Below are 19,710 nucleotides of genomic sequence, written 5' to 3' on the forward strand. Positions count from 1 at the left end.
AGGTCAGAATAGCCAATCACAAGTGAGTGGACACTTTCCTTAAAACCATCTTGCAGACACTTAGAGAGGCAGAAGCATTTCTCCAACACATACTATGATTGTATCTTAACAAAACATGACGTGTGTGTGTGTGTGTGTGTGTGTGTGTGTGTGTGTGTGTGTGTGTGTGTGTGTGTGTGTGTGTGTGTGTGTGTGTGTGTGTGTGTGTGTGTGTGTGTGTGTGTGTGTGTGTGTGTGTGTGTGTGTGTGTGTGTGTGTGTGTGTGTGTGTGCGCGCGTAAAAGTCAAGATGGAGCAGAATCGCAGCAGCTGGCAGCAGTTTCAGTGCAAGAGCCTCAAGAGGAAAAGAACCAGACAGGATAACACCTTAAACAACCAGGTGATCTGCCTTTTTTTAAAAGTCTGGAAAAACACTCCATATTGAAATGGACACAGGATGAAATCTGCTTCTTCGGTGAAATCGGTGAAATCTGAAAAAAAAGAATTTTGTTCCCTTCCTAGATTTTGTTGTTGTTGTAAAAAAAAAACAACAACAATGAAATAGGTTTGTAAGAGAGCTCCGTGGCCTTAAATAGACTCAAGCCATGCCAACAGGCGATAGGCCCTACATGTTTTTATTTCAAATTGTATATCTTTTTCTCAAAATATGAGACTATACAGCCTTTTGTGTGTGTGTGTGTCTAGGTGTTTTCGTAGAGGGCCATTTGGAAAATGATTAAATTATATTAAAATCATATCATCATAAAATCTTAAAGCAAGTACGCAGCAATACAATAACAACAACAACAACAACTACAACAACAAAAAAAAAACAAAGGCCATGCATCAAAATCAGAGTTAGATTAGATTCTTTATTGTCCCATAGAGATATTTATCACAAAGGTTTGGTAAGTGCAGTTATAGCTGAGGGAACAAAACTTTTCTTGAAATATACTTTTTCCCCCAGTCCAGGGCTCCGTATCTGTGACTGGATGGGAAAATGGTGAAGAACTGGTTCAGGGGGTGGTCGGAGCAGCTTAATATTGAATGGTGTGCTGGCTTTGTAACTTGCGTCAGTGAGGCTTGGGGTGGGAAGATGTATTGTCCTGGATTCTAAGTTGGAGATTTTGATGAGTTTGTTCTTGCTAGTGGCATTATGTTGAAGAAATGGGGGGAGCAGTAGATTAGAGGGCTGTAGTCTGCTGATGTACAAAAGATCATTGGTTGAAGTTAACAGTTAGTGAAATTGACAAATACAGCACGTGGACTTGAAATGTGCCCCTAACTATCGAATGACTCATATACTCATGTACGCGTACACAAATAAACAAATACACGCTCATACACACTCAGTTGGGATGTTGTTGGTGGCTTCCAGTCTTTCAGTGATTACTTGATTACACATACAACTTGTCTCTATCCTGTGATCTACATCTCTCTCTCTCTCTCTCTCTCTCTCTAGTCAATAAAAAACTAATTAATACACAACGAGACCACGACAAGCAGCAAATCAGTATCAGTTGACTTTTGTGAAAGGAGAGAGCGTTTTAGTGGCCTGGAAAACTTGCTCTTGAATAAAAGATGAACACAATGCAAAGATCCACACAGACCAGGCCAATACACATTAAAAAAGCTAGCTTTTTACTCTGCGCAAAGAGAGAGAACAGTCTTAGAATAATTACATGACCGGCCCTACCATGGTCTAACAGTAGGGCACTGGGCCACTACACCGGTGACCCGGGTTCGATTCCTGGGTCATTTGCCAATCCTTCCCAAACTGTCTCTCCCAACTCATTTCCTGTCCCTCTTTCACTGTCCTATCTGAATAAACAAGCCTAAACTCCCAAAAAAAATNCATTAAAAAAAGTCATTACATGACCAGAACCTCTATAGACGGAGAGAAAAAATACACATGTTTAAGTAAGCTCATGACTTTCCCAGCTAATTTGATTAATTATCTGTATGGTTAAATACTGTTCATATACGACACTGATGAAGGAAAAGAGGCCCCTAATAGTGAAAACAGACAGGAGGAATAGGGGATCATTAGTTTTCATATTAACAATCACAATTAACAAAAAAAAGCGGTTCCACGCGCTTCTGTTTTTACATCTGGTGCATCAACGGGAGGGAGCCAGGTAATCTTGAACGAAGAGAAGACACCGGAGCAATGGACACTGATGAAGATGGCTTGCCATCGAAACATTAGTCCCTAATATGTTGTGTACTTGAATTAAAAAGAAAAAGCATCCCATCTCAGCTGCTCCGGTGTCTTCTCTTCGTTCAACGGTCATAATTATTTTTAACACTCGCTTGGCGTCTGTACTCCCTCTGTGCCTCTTTTCCACTGCAGTCATTTTAAAGACGAACACAATAAAGGAAAATCATACCGGTAGGTCACACAGAGTTCAGTGAAAAGAACAACTCCTCTAATGCTCTAATGCTTCTTATGTGAGACAACCTTGAAGATGTATCCTCCTCGTAGAGATGTCGCATAATTCACTGGTGAAAACTTCAAAAGGGGCAGAGTGAACCACTAAAAAGTATTTTTTTTACAGATTATAGTTATTATCATGAGTTTCTTTGCTAACCACAGTTTCACGTACATCATATTTGACTGCAGGCCACTCTTGCCATCATAACCTCATGCTAATTTTGCATAGAGGGTCTGGAGCTGCCAAATTGAGCACTGATTACAGGTGATCTCCTATATCATGTGTCCTGCATTAATAAGAGAATTGCATTTACAGACTGTTGCCTTTTTTGTAAGCAAATTCAAGCCTATGTATTATTATTATTTTATTTTTTTACCTTTATTACAACTCTGCAGTACTTAGTGGCTGCTGCATTTGTCTTTTTTTATGTCTCAACATATTCCCAAATATATCATGACAAAAGTTATGGTATGTGGAAATTGGCAGGAATTGATCCGAATAGATTAAAAAACGCTTACTGAACCTCATACTCACTCTCATACAGGTGAATGGAACCAGCAAGAAGACGACGCTCGATGAGGTGCTGAACCTCCCTGCCCTTACCGAAAACACAAGTGTGGAGAGGAGTGGAGCTGACAGGATTGCCACCAAGAACAAGGTAGGATCTCCAGGAAAAGTGCTCCCATCATCACATTTGGATCACCCACATTCAAGTGCGAAAAGAGCTTTACAGATTAACTTTTCAGAATGGCTCAGAGTTACCGCACGAACACACCAGCCACGACGAGATTCAAGCGATAGAGAATCGCTGCTGTGCAGCAAGAGCGTTAGAAGCGACTAGAGTATGTCCGTTAAGAGCAGAATGCAAGCATTCCAACATTCCCATTGGCTGTGGCGGCTGTCGCCGAACCGCGTCATAGCTAATTTGCATAACATTGCCTGGAGTTCAACTACAAACTGTCGCTCAAGTCGCTCAAATCGCCTCTAGTCGCCTGAATCGCTTTCGTCGCGCGACTCAATACAAAATCAATTGCTTCTGTCGCTCGACTCACTCAGGTCGCGGCCGGTGTATTCGTGTGGTTAGAATCCAGTACTGGGCCTGATCACTTTCTAGCTTGAGGATTTTTTAAATCAATTATTCACAGTTGAATTCAAGTCAGTGAAAGTACACAATATTTTTGATATATCCATTTCTATTTCGTTGTCTTAAGGCGTGTAATGTCTAATGTCATTTCTTTATCATTATTTTTACTTACCTATTTTGTTCATCTATTTTAATTTTACTTCATTTTCATTATTTACTTTCCTATTTGTTTGTTTTTTGTTCATTTCAAATCCTAGTTAGAGAGAGTACTCCAACCCTGCATAATTAGGACCTGAATTTTGGTGTGAAATTTTAGGCCCCGATTAGTTTTTCTAATGCCAAATTCCTGCATAACTGCATAACAACATTGCTATCAGATATGACAACCAGCCCCCAATGTGCCCCATAGACACATATGTAATGTTTGGAAGGAAAAAAGAGAGACAGAGAGGGTCATTGCAATACCTGCTATGAAAAAAAATCCAACTTGGTTCTGATTTTAGTTGAGCCAACTTAAAAAATCTAAAGCAACCTCCTGCGAAACACCCACCATCCTCCGGGAGGCTAATAAATAATTTGAATTTGAACTTTAATTGAATCCTTCATTTACTGTAAGCTATGATTGAACCACCTTTCTCCTTGTAGATTAAAAAACAGCACATGATGCATATGGGTGGGAGACGTGACGCCCTGTTTTTTCGTAGCATTGGTTAAAAACCTACAAAACTGTTATTATTCCTCTGAAAAACAAATGTCAACAAAGAAGATGTGGTACGCTATGTTTCATATTAGTCTTAGATGGAAAAAAAAAAAACTGGAATATAATATATATATAAATTAACCAACAACATTTTGAATAATGTATGAAGCATTTGGCATGATTGCATAAATATTAACTTTATATTAAGATATGTGAATGTGAAAAAACTCAAGACAGTAATATTAACTACAAGTTCAATTTCGTAACACAAATTGCGTCCTGTGGGGTGACATGTATGTCAATGTTTGTGAATTGGCAGCTGCAAGGCCAACTACAAGGGTCTTAAAGACTGGCTCCTAACCAGTCAGTACCTCAGTTATTGGAGAGTGGTCTGGAAGTTTAAGGTGACTATTAACCTCTTAATATGTCTAAATATTGCATGTTTCTGTCACGCAATGTTTAGGTTCATTTTATGGTGTCCTCTGGTGTGACTGCTCTTATAGAAGGAGAAAAAGTTTTTATAAATTAAAACACATATTAAGATTGAACACATTATCATTATCAAGTTAGCATGAGCTCAGATGTCAGTCATGTATACAAAAGGATTAAAATGGCCATAAAGCAGTGAATTTCCTGTGGCGTGACTTCATTTTCCTGCGGTGTGCCTATGCAATGTGTTGATGCAGGACACATTTTCCCAAAAATGGAAAAATAAGGGGAAAAAAAAGGCAAAAATAAGGCGAAATTCCACGGACCACTAAGTGCTTTATTTTGTTCTATTTTTTTTTCTATTTTTTTTCCTTCATTTTTTTCAGGAATTGGAAAAACTTTTTTTGTGTGTATGTGTTACGCCCTCAAACGTCAACCACCCACACACACATGCACAGATGTTGAACAAACACACTTCCTCTGTTGGATTTTTGATGTAAAGTATTCTACAGCCATGCAAGCATGGGCTGGTGGTGATCGCCAATACATAACCATCTCCTGAAACCACTGGTGCTAAGAGCAGTGTAAGTGATGCGGTTCAGAATACCGTTGAGATGAAGAATACTCAGGATGGGGCAGCTAGCGTTAATGATGCCCACATTGCAAGGGAGGGAGTGCAATGATAACTTCAAATAGGGGGCATATGTAAAAACTGGGTAACCTGTTTATATCATGCATGTTCTCCTGTCTCCAAAAGGGCACCAAAGCTGTAAAGACTGAAGGAAAGACACAGGAAGATGGTCCAGTCAGTATGAACACCTTGGAGCCTGTGTGAGTTGGACAGTAAAGTGCAATATATTCTTGGTATTATGAAATTTACATTTTTTTTATTTGAGGGAACAGTCCTCAATTTCTGGAAATGTGTTCATTCCCCGTCACCCCTAGAGTTAAATAATTGACTTGAATTGATTAATTCCCTTTTCTTCTATTTAACAAGACTATATTTGACCGAACATGCAGTATTTACAATCCCTCTTCACATATGTATGTGGTGTAATGTGTTGTTTTACAGTAAGTCTCTAGGACCTGTAAAAGAAGAGTCTACCACTGATGATCACAACAGGAGCCAGATCCAGAGCCAGAGCCAGAGCTGCAGTAGAAGCCCCAGTCTGAGCATAAGCCCAAGTCTAAGTCGAGACATTGGTGATACAAACCAGAGCTGCAGTCGCCAGACTCCCCAAAGTGAATTGCACCAAGGAAGCAGTGAGAGGAGAGGTGGAGGAAACAGTGAGCCGAAGAGAGGAAGAGATACCCTAGAAAGCACTGAGGAGAGGAAAATATCAGATAGCGGAGGGAGCAGTGATGCCAGGAGAGGTAGAGATGGCAGAGAAGAGCAAAGGAGGAGATGACCGGAGGTGCAGTTGGAATAGAGACCCTAAAAAGGAGAAGCACGGAGGGAAAAGCAGTGGGAGCAGCAGTGCCACTAGCACCAGGAAACGCCACAGCAACGAAAGTGTGAGCAGTGTCACAGCAGAGATGGCCAATAAGAGAGCCAAGACCGTAAGCAGTCCCACAGCGAAGATGTCCACCAAGAGAGAAAGGACAAGCCTATCCAGTCCCACGGCAAAGTTGTCTACTAAGAGAGCTAAGACCAGTTTGTCCGGCCAAAGTTCACCTGCCCCAGAGATGACCAATGACAATGACTATCTGGTCAGGAAAGAAATGGAGCTTAAAGAATTAACTGCGTCACTTAATAGGTTAAAAGCCATGCTGGCCATGTGTACCCCACCGACCTCCCCTGGCACTAACGATATAAATGACACAGATGTTACCCCTCAACCTTTACTTGGTAACATGGAGAACGCTGTTGAGGTCTTACCCAGTCAAACCCCTCTTCTGGTGGATAATAACAGCTCTATCCCCCTGCCCAGAGTTGACAACAAAGATGAAGGTACTCAGAAGGTTGGTTCTGATAATTTTGGGGGTGGCAGCTGGGATACTGGTAGCTGTCTGGAGCAGCAGCTGCACAAGGAGGCTGAGTTGACTGAGGAGAGGGCCATCCTGCTAGGACAAGAACCCGATGACTGTCAGCACACAGGCAGTGAGCAGAACACATGGTCAGGGCAAGACCAGTCAGTAGCCCAAATACACAGACAATTAAACAAGGACGAGCAATTTTGTCAAGATAAAACTCTTCTCCAGTACAGAACTGCAGCCCGATCTGAAGAAAGTCAAAGGGGTCAAGAGCTATATGAGCCCTTTCAGGTTGATGAGGAAGATGAGAACAAGTCGATGGAGGAAACCACAAAAAAACAGCCGGCTTTCGACACCTCTAATATTAGCATTTACAGATCCCCTGCAGCTGAGACTAACGAAGACGAAGAAGAGCTGATCATGAAAGTAAGGGAGCTGGAGAGACTCAATGCATTGATTGCTGAAGGAAAGGCTATGCTAGCCATGAAGACACAGGACACCCCCCCTGATTGTGAGTGCCCAAATCAAGCTGATAAGACCCCAGAGATTTCAACCAAATGCCAACCCCACGGCTTCCTTCCTGTCCTCCAACAAACACCTTCCTCTGTGGACAATCACAGAACTACAGCCCTTTCTGAAAAAAGCTGTGGGGCTAAGCTGTATAATCCCTTTGAGGTTGACGCGGAAGATGAGAACACGATGATGGAAGGAAGCATCAAGGGGCTACATCATGACTCACAGCAGCAGGAAGTAACAGCTGAGGAGGTTGGGACTGGTACTGGACCTTATTGTGGCATTGATATGGTGTCCCCCGTGGAGGGTCAACTCCTCAGCAGGGTCAAGGGGGCTGGGATTGGTGGCATGGGTATAGTCTCTCACAGGGAGGACCGGTCCTTCAGCCAGCCTGAGTTAGAGGATGAGGAGACTTATCTGTACGGAGGAAAGCCTGGTGACTGCCCTCCTGCCTGTACCGGTAGCAAGCACCTCAAGAGTTCAAACAAATGTGAGAAAACTGAACAAACACTGAGTCCGGACAAGAGTGATGTACCTAAACTAACATTTCGGGAAATTGAGACCATCTTACTGTCTATGGGATTTAGCTTTCCACAGAGCTCTACGGTTAACCAGCTAGGAAGTAAGGCAGATGAGGCAATAAAGACTCATGGTGCAACACCATCATTATTTTCATCTCACGTAGACACCCATGGCAGGCAGGTGTATGACCCTTTCCAAGTCAGTCAAGAAGAGCATGGAAATGAGGCTGTGGAAGCAACCAAAAGAGAACATGATAATCCACATATGGAAGAAAAATTAAGACATCATGGAAATCAACTGGTGAAAGCTGGGGTAGGAGAGCAATGGAACCAGGCTACGGAAGCAATCACAGGGCAGCCAGAGACGGGGGGCTATGGGAAGCAGCTTGTGGAATCCTTCATAGAAGATCTTGAGAATCCGCTCATGGAGACAGCTATACGACAGCATGGGAATAATAGGCCTTTGGAAGAAGGACCATTAGTGCAGCCTCAAGACGGACTTCTTGAGGAGGACAGAAATGTTTTAATTGGCTATGACCTAGAGTCTTCTAAGCAGGAAGGGGAGGACTTCTTCAGTAGAGCCGAGAAGGATAAGGAGCACAACAGGTCAAAGGAGCATGAAACAGGAGGCCAAACGAAATGTATGGACAAGAATCACCAGGCAAATAAGGCCACTCCCAAAGTTGACAGTCTTCAGCATCCACAAGGTATGTCCCAAATGTATTGTGAAAATCTCCCTTCAAACTCAATTAATGGTAAAAAGAAAATGTCTGTGGGTGTTTTAATATGATTGAGTTAAGAAACAAATCTACCTTAGTAGGAAATACACTTTAGCTGTTTTTTGTTCATTCTTTGCTCCATAGCAGTTGTTAGCCAGGGGCTAAGCATCAACCATTGCCAAGTAACAAATGCTGTCACTTGTCTAGAAAGCTCAATATTTACCCTCTACCCTCTATCTGTGAAATGTGTTGTCCAGGACCTGTTACCAATAGTGTGGAAACAATATGGATTTGTGGCGATGGGCTTGTGGATCTGGCATCCCGCTTGGCAAATTCACCAACATATGGCATGAAATTGGGACAGAGTATTGCCGGCGTCCGCTTGTACTGGAAAGGTGAGTTGGCCATGAAATGGGCAGGGCTTGTACCCCAATTGCTCCAGCTTGCTCGTGATTGGCCAATTCCAGACATGCTCATCATCCACCTGGGTGACGATGACATCATCTTGAGGGACACACAGGAGCTTCAATGCGCCATGGAGAAAGACCTGACCTTCATACACAACCTCTTCCCCCACTGCCTCATTGTCTGGTCAGACCTGCTGCCCAACAAAATTTCCAAACAAGGTTCTTCAGCTCTGGTGGTCCAGGATGGGATTCATGATGTGGTCAATCGCAGAATGCATGATGTGGTTGCAGCACTGGGTGGAACGGCACTGACTCATGAACTCCTCATCCCCGAGCTCTATCGGCTTCAGGGGGCCCGATTCTCACGGCTCGTTGTGGAAAAGCTTTTCTTGAACATCAAACAATTTGTGGGTCAGTGGAGCTTGGAAGTGCACCACGCTTCAGAGATGTGTTCCCCAGAGTGCCACCCTCTGCCTTGTGCTTCTTCATTCACCTGTTCCATCCCTGATGACTCCATTCATCCTAAATCTACCAACAGTCACTCTAAGCACAAGGAAAGACCTCCCTCACATCCCCCCTCATTGCCAAAGAAGGTAAACTTGTTTCAATTAAGGCTTGCATTGTATTTTTATATTTCTTATACCAGGCTATTGTCATATAGTAGCTCCTGTGTGATTCTAATAACATTGTCCGCTCCGCAGAGTAACTGATATTAAAACAACAAATTGTTACACAAAACTTTTTGTTGCGGCTCTTACCCAGAGCAACTTGGTGATGACACTGCTTTTGTTTGGTTGTAGCAAGAGCAGGTTGGTGAGGGACAGGTAAAGCCCAAGGAGGTGAGACAGTCTACGGAGACAGTGAAGAGGTCTACAGGGGTGATGGAGGCAAAGCAGTGTATGGAGCAGAGGACTCCATCCCCTGAGGTGGTGAAGCCCTGCCCTGTACCTGACGAGTCGTCTGCTTCCACTCATCCTCAATCTCCCAACAGTCACCCCAAGCCTGAAGAAAAATCTTTTTCTACCATGGTGCTTAATAAGGTAAAACTGCTTTGAACCAGATTTTTTCTAGTTAGTTTGTTAAAAACAGAAACGGAATTTTAACATGTATGTTTTGTGTTTCACCATTAAACAGACGTTTCCTTACCGGCTAGAACAAAAAATAAAAAATCTTCCCAGAATGGTTCATTTACATATCCTGTCAGCTGTTGAACTGTCTCATCAATCGTAAACCAAATATAATACTATGAGAACCTTCAATAAGTAAGACAAGAATAGTTCAAAACAATCACCATTTCAAATGTGATGTTTGTTGTTAACCAAAGGATTTTTCACACAAATGTCAATGGCATTAGTCAGATGGTTATGCCACACAACAAAATCCAAAATCTTTGTGGAAAATTGACAAATTAATTACTATTACTTTTAATAAGCGTTTTTGCTCCAGAACATAAAAATCATAAAATTTCTGGTTTCATGTTTCAACAGTACAGGGGTGGTTGACGTTTAAGGGCGTAACGCAAAAAAAAAAAAAAAGTTTTTCCAATTCCTGGAAAAAAATAGGAAAAAAAATAGAAAAAAATAAAGCTCTTAGTGGTTCGTGGAATTTCGCCTAATTTTTGCCATTTTTGGGAAAATGTGCCCTGCGGTGTGACATCCTTGGTGTGACATTTCTGTAAGATACAATAAAATTATTAATATTCTGCACACACATATCCCCCATGCTCTTTGTACAATTGTTCCTTTGACCCTCACCCCACACACACACTACTACCCACCCGCACACCCACCACCCCCCCGCCTATGCATTGTACAGGCAGACAACTGTGTGAATGTGACAAATAAATCTCCTGGTGTCCTTATATCCTTGCATGATACGTACATGAAAAACAAGTAAGGATTGAGTAACACATTGCATAAGCATGTCAGACCGCAGGACATGAAGTCAAACCACAGGCAATTCACTGCATTGTGGCCATTTTAATCCTTTTATATACAGTTCATGACTGACCTCTTAGCTCATGCTAACTAGATAATGATATTGTGTTTAATCTAGAGATGCACCGGATCCAGATTTTTAGGATCCTGCCGGATACCGGATCCACTACTTAAGATCCTGCCGGATCCGGAACCGGATACCGGATCCTACGAAAGGGTTGAAACACATAGCCTACTCACTCACGTGGGCCCTTTTTATCACGTTGGCTTAAATTATTTTGACTTAAAAGCCTCGGCTACCGGATCCTGGATCCTGGAACCGGATCCGGATAGTCTGAAAAACCCAATTATCCTGCCGGATCCGGAACAGGATCTTGGATCCTGTACATCTCTAGTTTAATCTTAATATGTGTTTTCATTCATGAAAAAAATGTTCCTTCTATAAGACCAGTCACACCACAGGACACCATAAAATGAACCTAAGCATTGCGTGATATGCAATATGTAGACATGATAAGAGGTTAATAGTCACCTTAAACTTCCACACCACTCTCCAATAACTGAGGTACTGACTGGTTAGGAGCCTGTCTTTAAGACCCTTGTAGTTGGCGTTGCAGCTGCCCGTCCACAAACCTGACATACATGTCGCCCCGCGGGATGCAATTTGTGTTACGAAATTGAACTTGTAGTTAACATTACTGTATTGAGTTTTTTCACATTCATACATTTTAATATAAGGTTAATTTACAGGACATTTGACATATGAAACTTTACATAAATCTTAACAGAAATGTTTCTTCTCATCTAAGACTAACATGAAACATAATGTACCACATCTTCTTTCATTTACATTTGTTTTTAAGAGGAAAAATAACAGTTTTGTAGTTTTTTAACCAATGTTACGTAAAAAGCGTCAACCATCCACAGACTGGTTTAGCGTTTTCTGTTACTTGGCCAACTTAGTTGTAGTAAGGGCAGGCACTGAAGATCTCTTCTATCAATCAATTTATCAATTATTCATTCTGTCAAAAGTATTTATATAGCACATTGTCCTACTTATTCATCATTCAATTGCAGTGTATACCAACAGCAATAGCTTGGTATAATGACTGCCCTCTGAACAGTGTGGAAGATATTTTAAGAATATATGTCGCTTGTCCTCGTATTTGTGTATATGTCCGCCACGCCAATGTTTGTATGTTAGGTTTGTATGTTTTTAAGGGCTGTTGTAACAATGCAATTCTCCCCTGGGATGAATAAAGTCTCTCTGTCTGCCTGCCTGCCTGTCTGCCTGTCTGTCTGTCTGCCTGCCTGCCTCTATCTATGTATTTATCTAGCTATCTATCTATCTACCGACAAATTACTTCATATAACACTATGCTCAGCTGATGCTTTTATCAAGAGCAACTTGGTCATGATGACACTGGTTTTGTTTGATTTCAGCAGCTACAGGTCGGAGAGGAGTCTAGGAAGAAGGCAAAGTGCTCTACAGAGGACAGGAAATGGCCTACAGAGGAGGCAAAAATGTCTACGGAGAAGGAAAAACAATACACAGAGGTGGCAAGGCCGTCTACAGAGGAACCGAAACAGTCTCCGGAGGACGCAAAATTGTCCAGAGAGGAGGCAAAACAGTCAACAGAGGAGGCGAGAAAGGCTGCTTTGGCAGGAGCGCGGGCAGTATTTGCGGAAAAGCGGGCGGCTCTGGAGGCACAGAAGGCAGCTTTGGAGGCCATGCTGGCTAAATTTGCAGTGAGCCCAACGCTGCCTTACAGTGAGCACACCACAGGTACAATATACACACAGTTTAACACAGAGGGACACTTGTCAATAACAAAACCAGAGCTATGAAGATGATGATGATGATGACAATAATGATGATTATTATTATCAGAAGTAGTATTGTTGTTCTAGTCATTATTGTTTTTAAGGGTAGCTGTAGCAATTTGTCTTGCAATCAGTAATACGATTTAATCCCACATGTTGGACATCTCCCCTACCTTCATTCATGGAACCTTGAGCAACCCATGTGATACTCTGTATTCTTCAATGACTGTTTTTTTTTCAATCCTGCAGATCAACAAATTGAAGAAAAACAAAGATTTAAGATTAACCAAACTAAAACCAACAAGGTCTGGGTTTTTGGGGACTCCCGGGTGGTGAAGTCCGTCCAAAAGAGGTTGTTTATGTACCAAATTAAAAAACATGGCTTTTGGATTTCATACTGGATACCGTTAGCAGACGTGACCTTATCCAAGGTCATAGAGCATCTGATGGAGGCCCGTTGCTGTAGACCGTTTCCGGACATGCTGATCATCCATCTTGGATCATTCTGTGACATCCCACATGGGAACCTGGAGGAGATGGTGTTGACCATCCAGGAGCACCTGCTCATGATCCGACGGATCTTCCCCGGGTGTGTCCTGGTGTGGTCGGACATCCTGTCAAGGACACACAGGGAAACACAAGGACATGAGGATGCCCACAGCGCTGACCTGGCGAGTAACCGGCATGAGGTCACTCAGAGACTGCACAACGTAGTCAAGCAACTTGGAGGAGCAGCGATCACACATGGAAACATTCAGTCAGAGCACTTTGACTGTGAAAGGAGTCAGCTCTCTGACGTAGGCGAGCAGCTGTTTCAGCAGAACATCGTAGACTTTGTGGATCAGTGGAAGTGGGACCACAACTCCACCCGAAGTCTTTCAGAACCTCTTCCCGAACCCACAAGACCTGCAGACCACAAGGAAATGCTGGGACCTTCAACTGATAGAACTGTTCAGCCCATTACAGGTACCATTATATTATTTAATTTTTAAAATGTTTTTTGAAGGCTTTGATGAAAGGAAGAGATGAGAGGAAGTAAGTGGGAGAGAGACACCAGGTAGGGTAGGGTCGGTAAATGACTCGGGCTGGAATCGAACCCGGGCTGCCCACATATGGTACGGTAGCTAAGCGTGCTGTGCCACAGCACCCCCAATTTGCTTTCGCTGGCAAGACATGTCAAGCATGTGTGATGGTAAAAAGTAATTTGTACAAAAAGGTGTCCCGTCTGTAAAATCAAACATGGTATTGGGACTGACATACAGTAGCTTGGGTCTGCATCGGAAAGCTGAATTTCTCTTTAAGTAACATGCATGTCAACATGTACTTTGACTTCAAAGACATATCATGATCTTCCCTATGGGGTTTTAACAGGGCTGGACTGGGATTTAAAAACATCTGGGTCAGGCATTTTTAGTTCACCCGGCATTTAGAAAGACAATGAAGCACATGACATTTTCACAGGTAGGGGGCGCTCGGTTTCAGAAGCGGCGCCCCCATTTAACCACCAGCTACCCCGAGGAGCATATTGCACACCACAGACAAGCCAGGACACCAGGTTGGAATTTAAGTCAATATTTATTTACTATTAAATGTCTAAAAGCAACTCACTCCCACACACACATGTGCACACACACACACACACACTCACTCACTCACTCACAGGCCCATTCTCTCACTCACTCACACAGGTCCCAGGGGCAGTTCTGTAATGTCCTGTAACCAGTTCATTCTGTGGGCTCATAACCAGAGTCCGAATCCAGTTCCTAGTCCATCGTTCACACCCTTGGGTCTGCTCATGCCAGCAGGGGTTCCGGCACACGGGGGAGTGGGGTCCACATCTCTCTGAATGAAAGAACAAGTGTAGTGAGTGTCCACGCAGGCTGGTGATCCAGAAGTAGGCTATTAAGGCAGCTGCTACCCAACACTCGTGTAGTCACACCATATTAACACTGCACACGAAGTCCCAATCTAGGCTACTTAGAAGTCACTGCAAACGGTGAATAACAGGGGGCAGCTAGCCACAAACAGTAGGCCTATGTAAAGTAGAGCCAGTCTTGCGTGGAGGATACTCCAACATCGAGAGGGTGAGGCCGAGGGGGTAAGTGAGAGGGAGGGAGAGAGAGCCAGGAGCAGCATGCGAACATGGAGGGGTCTCCCAACTTGGAGGCCACAGTAAACACTAGTGATGGGCCAATGAAGCTTTGTTGAAGCTCTGAACCATTAGGCACATTGCTTCAAAAAATGGGTTAGTACTTGAAGCTTCAGTAACAGGGCCCTCTCCTGGTGAAAAGTCATGTTTGCAATTAAACGGGCTCAATTCGATAAGATGAGATGTTGTGCCCTCATCATCTGCGACATTACCCCCAATATTGGACTGCTCTCATACTTTTGCACTAACTTCCAGACATTTGACATTTTGGGCTACTGATGAGGCAGTTGAGGTAGACGACATTACAAAGGCTACGATGCCACATTTATTTATTTATTAATTTATTATTAGCCTATTCTTGGGCGATCAGAATAAAATGTTGCTGAACATTAATGTCTTCTCCTTGTTGTGTTCATAACGTATGATGATGTTGTCTACTTGTCTATCAAGTGGGACTTATAGGCCTAATGGCTGTCAATACAATATCTATTCTCTCCACTGCAACCTGGCAGACGGCTCTGCAACAGTCCAAACACATTTGCACGCGCCTGCTGGTTCTCTTTCGGAAAACTGAACCAGTTTACTGTTTCATACGTCATATATCACGTGGTTTTTCCGTACTGAAGCAAACTTCGGAACAGTGGTTTAATGGTTTTCACAGTTGATGGTTTGAAACACGTTCCGGCGCGCTTGTGCCAGACTGCCATCACTAGTAAACAAGCATAGGCACTTAACTGATCGGGGGGTTGCGCCATCACCCCCGCACGTCCAACTCGGCAGCTTCATCGGAGTAGGTCGGTCCGCGGACCTCAACTCTGGCACTATGCCGTCCGTCGACCTCTCGGCTGCTTGGATCCGGATCCGTAGGATCACCTTCACTTCGTGCCATCTTCCACAGCTTGCTTCTGTCCGGTTACCGGCTTCACCTCCTCCCATGGCTGCTCCCGGCTGCGGCCGCGTCTCTCCCCCCTCTGGTCTGAATTCTGCTCTCCCCGCCTCTGGTCTTCCTCTCCCGTCCGTCCTCCTTCTTTGCTGCTCCGTCTGTGTCTTAATACGCTTGCCCCTTCTGTTTGTGCCAATCATCAATCACATACATTTCCATTCACACCTGCATTCACTCTCACACCTGCAGTCACTCGTCCTGATTAGCCTGTCTGTCAAACTAAGGAGGCCGCCATGATTGTTTACAGGGGTGCGGCGCTGAAAGTCTTCCCAAACAAAATTTCAGTTCCCTTCCCCACTTATAGTTGTCACCCCTGTGACAACATTATAGTAACCTAATATGAGCTTGACTGCAATGACCAAAATGTGTAATTTATGGGCAAATGCCTTATGCTAAATCGCCATAGGGTACTCACTTTTGTGAGGTAAGGTTTGAGACATCAATGGCTGTATTGTATTTCAAACTATTTGAGTGAACAAGAAATTGAAGCAACTATTTAAGTTGTACGCTGATCACTGTTCATTGGGTCAAAGTGAAATTTCATGTTGTCCCATGAAAAGATATGCTTACAAGTCTGCAGAAATGTGAGGGGTGTTCTCACTTTTGTGACACACTGCATATGATATTGTGGGTGGAACTAAACTAATAAAAAACTACTAACAACTACTAACTACTATAAACTTAGTATACTTTTAAGGGGTTGTGTTCCTTCCTTCACCTGATATACTACCTCAATTATGATTTGATTTCTACAGACCCCCTGATTTCTTTCACTTCTGAATAATTCAACAGTGCCAATTGACATTCTTCATCTGTTTTCAAAGTTATGATCAAGCTCAGTAAATCAGTTTCTTTCGGTATTCGTGTCTCAAAAGACTTGTTGGACAATAAATGCCTTCATCCAAACAATAACCATGAGTGACTTAAAAGGTTTTGTGTTACTATTCATATTCTCTCAAAATAGTTACGAAACTAACCATCCTACCAGGATATGTAAACTTATAAGCAGCACTGTAATTTTCAGGAAATGGTAACCTCACTATTGAATTTTTTTTATTATTGTGGTTTCATACTATTCAGGTTGTGGTACCCAGAAGGCTGGTCGAGTGGTGTGGATTTGTGGGAAAGCACTCTGTGGATTTGCCAGAGATTCGGCAGAACAGCAAAGTATTCCACTGCGAAGTGGCACTGGCTCGCTGGAGGTGGTTTGGAAAGTAGTCTGTAAAAAGAATTTTTTATTGAAGAACCTGTTGAGTTCAGAGGACAAGGTCATTCGCCAACCAGACATGGCCATCATCTACCTGGGCAGCGCTGATCTCAGTGGAAAGTGGAAATTAGTAGCGAGAACCTTCAAGAGGGAAATGAGGTTACTGCACCGTGTCTTTCCAGAGTGCCTCATTGTGTGGTCTGATATCGTCAAGGGTATGAAAGTGAATAAAACAGATCCTGGTCTAGACCTCACTAACTCCATAAAGGATTTTGTAGTTACTGCACTTGGTGCAAGAGTTGTTACCCACAACAACATCGGGCCAGAGCTTTTTCGAGGCTGGCCCAATAAAAAGGTTATTTCCAGAGTGACCCAAAGAGCCAACCTCAACATCCAGGAGTTTGTGTTGAAGTGGGAGACAGAGGTCAGTGGCTTAGCACAGAACACAAAGCCCTCACCACAATGAACTCTCCCAAATCCTCCCCATTACATTCAGCCTCCAATACGCCGTCCACTATTTCATAGCTCAAACACTCTCCACTGGTTTTTCCATTTAAACGTTTTTTAATTGTTTATTCAGTTCAATTTGTTTTCTGTTTGAAGTACTGGTAAGGCCTCATTAAAATGTACATGCAGCATAAACGGCACAGAAACGGGAAATATTTAGTCTGTCCGTGGTTTCTCAGGCAATGTATTCAGGTCTGCCCTTCACACTTGACCAAACGTGAGTTCAGGCCATACATTTCAGTGGGACACTGCACACAGACCACTTCAAAAAAGACTTGAACTCTGTTTAAAAGTTGATGTTGGTTTGAATGGAGTTTTACACACTGAAACTGGACAAAAAAGTCTTTCCACATTGTCCTGACGGAGAACTCTGATGTGAAACATCACTATTTTCTATGTGATAGAAAATATCTGTGATATCTGCACTTTGTCATGCCCACGTGATGTGGAAATTGTAATATAAGGGTTACTGCACTATCAACTTCTTTAGTCTGATGAAGGGCCAGGGTGGCCCTGAAACGTCACAAAATAAAATGGATTAAATGGGAGCTCACCGGTGTGCGTTTTTTTTCCATTACCTATGGACTTCACTTTTTTGAACCTGCATCCGAAACCAGTCTTTTTTGGATGTGCATGAGATTTGATTGGGAAACATCACTAAGTCTTAAACAAGGCCCTTCTAAGTAATTAATTATGCTAAATGTAATGTAAGGATGTGATGTGACTTATTTTCTTTTACTTTTGCTTAAGTAAATTAATGATTATGTTGGATTTGTGTGTATTGTATTGTGTGTATTTTGTGCTTGCTGCTGGACACCTTCATTTCCCTCATGATTTATAAAGTATCTATGCTATTCTGCTCTACTGTCTATGAAACCCACTCTTAAGCCCCTGAGACCATATCATCTATGCCCAGAAAGCTCAGCCTGAACCCCAGGTTATCTTGCATCATATCTGAGGAATGTTTTTTAGAGAAGGACAATGCTCCAGCCACTCAGCTTGCCAATCAAGCTGTGGATGGAGGACCAGCAGATCAATACCCTGACATGGTCAGCCCAAACTCCAGACCCGAACCCCTTTGAAAACCTCTGGAATGTGATCAAGAGGAAGTTGTATGGTCACAAGCCATCAACCCAAGCTCAGCAATGTGAATTCTTGCACCAGGCCTGGAATAAAGTCATCCTAGAGCAATGTGAATGAAGGAGTAATGGAACGCATAGGCTACCAAAACGCATGAAAGCTGTCACTACAAATCAGGCTTATTCCACCAAATATTGATTTCTGAATTCTTCCTAAGTTAATACATGAGCGCTATGTTGTTTTAAAGTTAATATCATCTTGTTTTATTAGCCCTTTTTGAGATTTGGAAATTGCATCTTATGTGTTATTTTGACCATTTTGAGATTTTCTGCAAATTAAGTATCTAAATGACAATATTTTCTTCCGAAATTCGGAGGAAATGTGGTCGGTAGGACTAGTTTGTAGAATGAAATGACAAAGTTTGTTTTAGGGCTACTGAAACCCATACCTATCCATAACACAATCAGAAAAAACTGAGAATTTCGAAGTGGTCTCTCAATTTTTGCCGCGGCTGTATAGGCCTATGTGACGTGTGTGTGTGTGTTTATCATTTTCTAATTATATTTTTGTATTATATAAACTCCACACAAACATGATGAAAATAAAACTTGTGACTCGTGAGGAGGAAAACACCTGTCAGTTCTATCCTCGAAGGAAGCTGTCAATTGGCACGAAGCGCAATGAAGGTAGCCTATCTGAGGTGAGGTTCGCTCGCAGAGAATAATCGAAGGCTGGGCACCTCACCCAGCCCGAAATGACCCCTCGTGACCCTTCTTATTTTAGGGCGAGTGTCACCCTGGTGTCACTCTCCTGACGAATGGTTACCAGTGCCACAACACAGATTGCGCGTGGTATTATCGCCGCCCTTTGGATTCCAAGGTAGTTCTCGTATTTTCTGTCGGGACACCCTTCACCCTAACTTCTCAAAGATTCAACCGAAAGAGTGGAAACATTTCTTAGGATAGCCGAAGCATTTTGGACGTCCGTGTTTGTTCACTTTTCTGTGACCAATGATTTTCTGTCTTCGTGCTTTCAGGATAAAAACGATTTAAAGATCAAATCTTCTAAAACGCTAAAGCTACGTTAGGCTACTCGATAACGTTTGCTGTTAGGCCTAGCTCTATTTGCTGCATTGTGTGTTCAGGTGGCTACATTTCACTTTCGAGCTCTATTGGCCACGGTGTAGTACGGGGGCGTTGCCTGAGGACACGAGTGGATGGAAAATTAACTCCCTTGCGCATGGTCATTGGTCAGTGGGTGCGATGGATACCATTTTCGTACTCCCTTGCACATGGTCAGTGGG

The 19,710-nt window shown here is 42.8% G+C and overlaps 1 protein-coding gene across 3 annotated transcripts; it reads left to right on the forward strand.

The window, feature by feature from the left end:
- Positions 1–277: 277 nt before the first annotated feature.
- Positions 278–17,875, forward strand: LOC134440837 (uncharacterized). Of its 3 annotated transcripts, XM_063190982.1 has the most exons (8): positions 278–378; positions 2,958–3,071; positions 5,699–8,341; positions 8,611–9,353; positions 9,561–9,800; positions 12,141–12,483; positions 12,771–13,487; positions 16,694–17,875. In XM_063190982.1, the coding sequence occupies exons 3-8, from the start codon at positions 5,989–5,991 to the stop codon at positions 17,284–17,286; spliced, it is 4,989 nt and encodes a 1,662-aa protein (XP_063047052.1). In that variant the 5' UTR covers positions 278–378; positions 2,958–3,071; positions 5,699–5,988; the 3' UTR covers positions 17,287–17,875. The 3 variants fall into 3 exon arrangements, with proteins under 3 accessions (XP_063047052.1, XP_063047051.1, XP_063047054.1); XM_063190981.1 differs by lacking the exons at positions 278–378; positions 2,958–3,071 and adding an exon at positions 5,267–5,457; XM_063190984.1 differs by lacking the exons at positions 278–378; positions 2,958–3,071 and adding an exon at positions 5,267–5,457 and having other exon boundaries at positions 12,144–12,483.
- The last annotated feature ends 1,835 nt before the right edge of the window (positions 17,876–19,710 follow it).

Source organism: Engraulis encrasicolus, chromosome 24 (assembly GCF_034702125.1).
Source record: "Engraulis encrasicolus isolate BLACKSEA-1 chromosome 24, IST_EnEncr_1.0, whole genome shotgun sequence".
NCBI classification, from domain to species: Eukaryota; Metazoa; Chordata; class Actinopteri; order Clupeiformes; family Engraulidae; genus Engraulis; species Engraulis encrasicolus.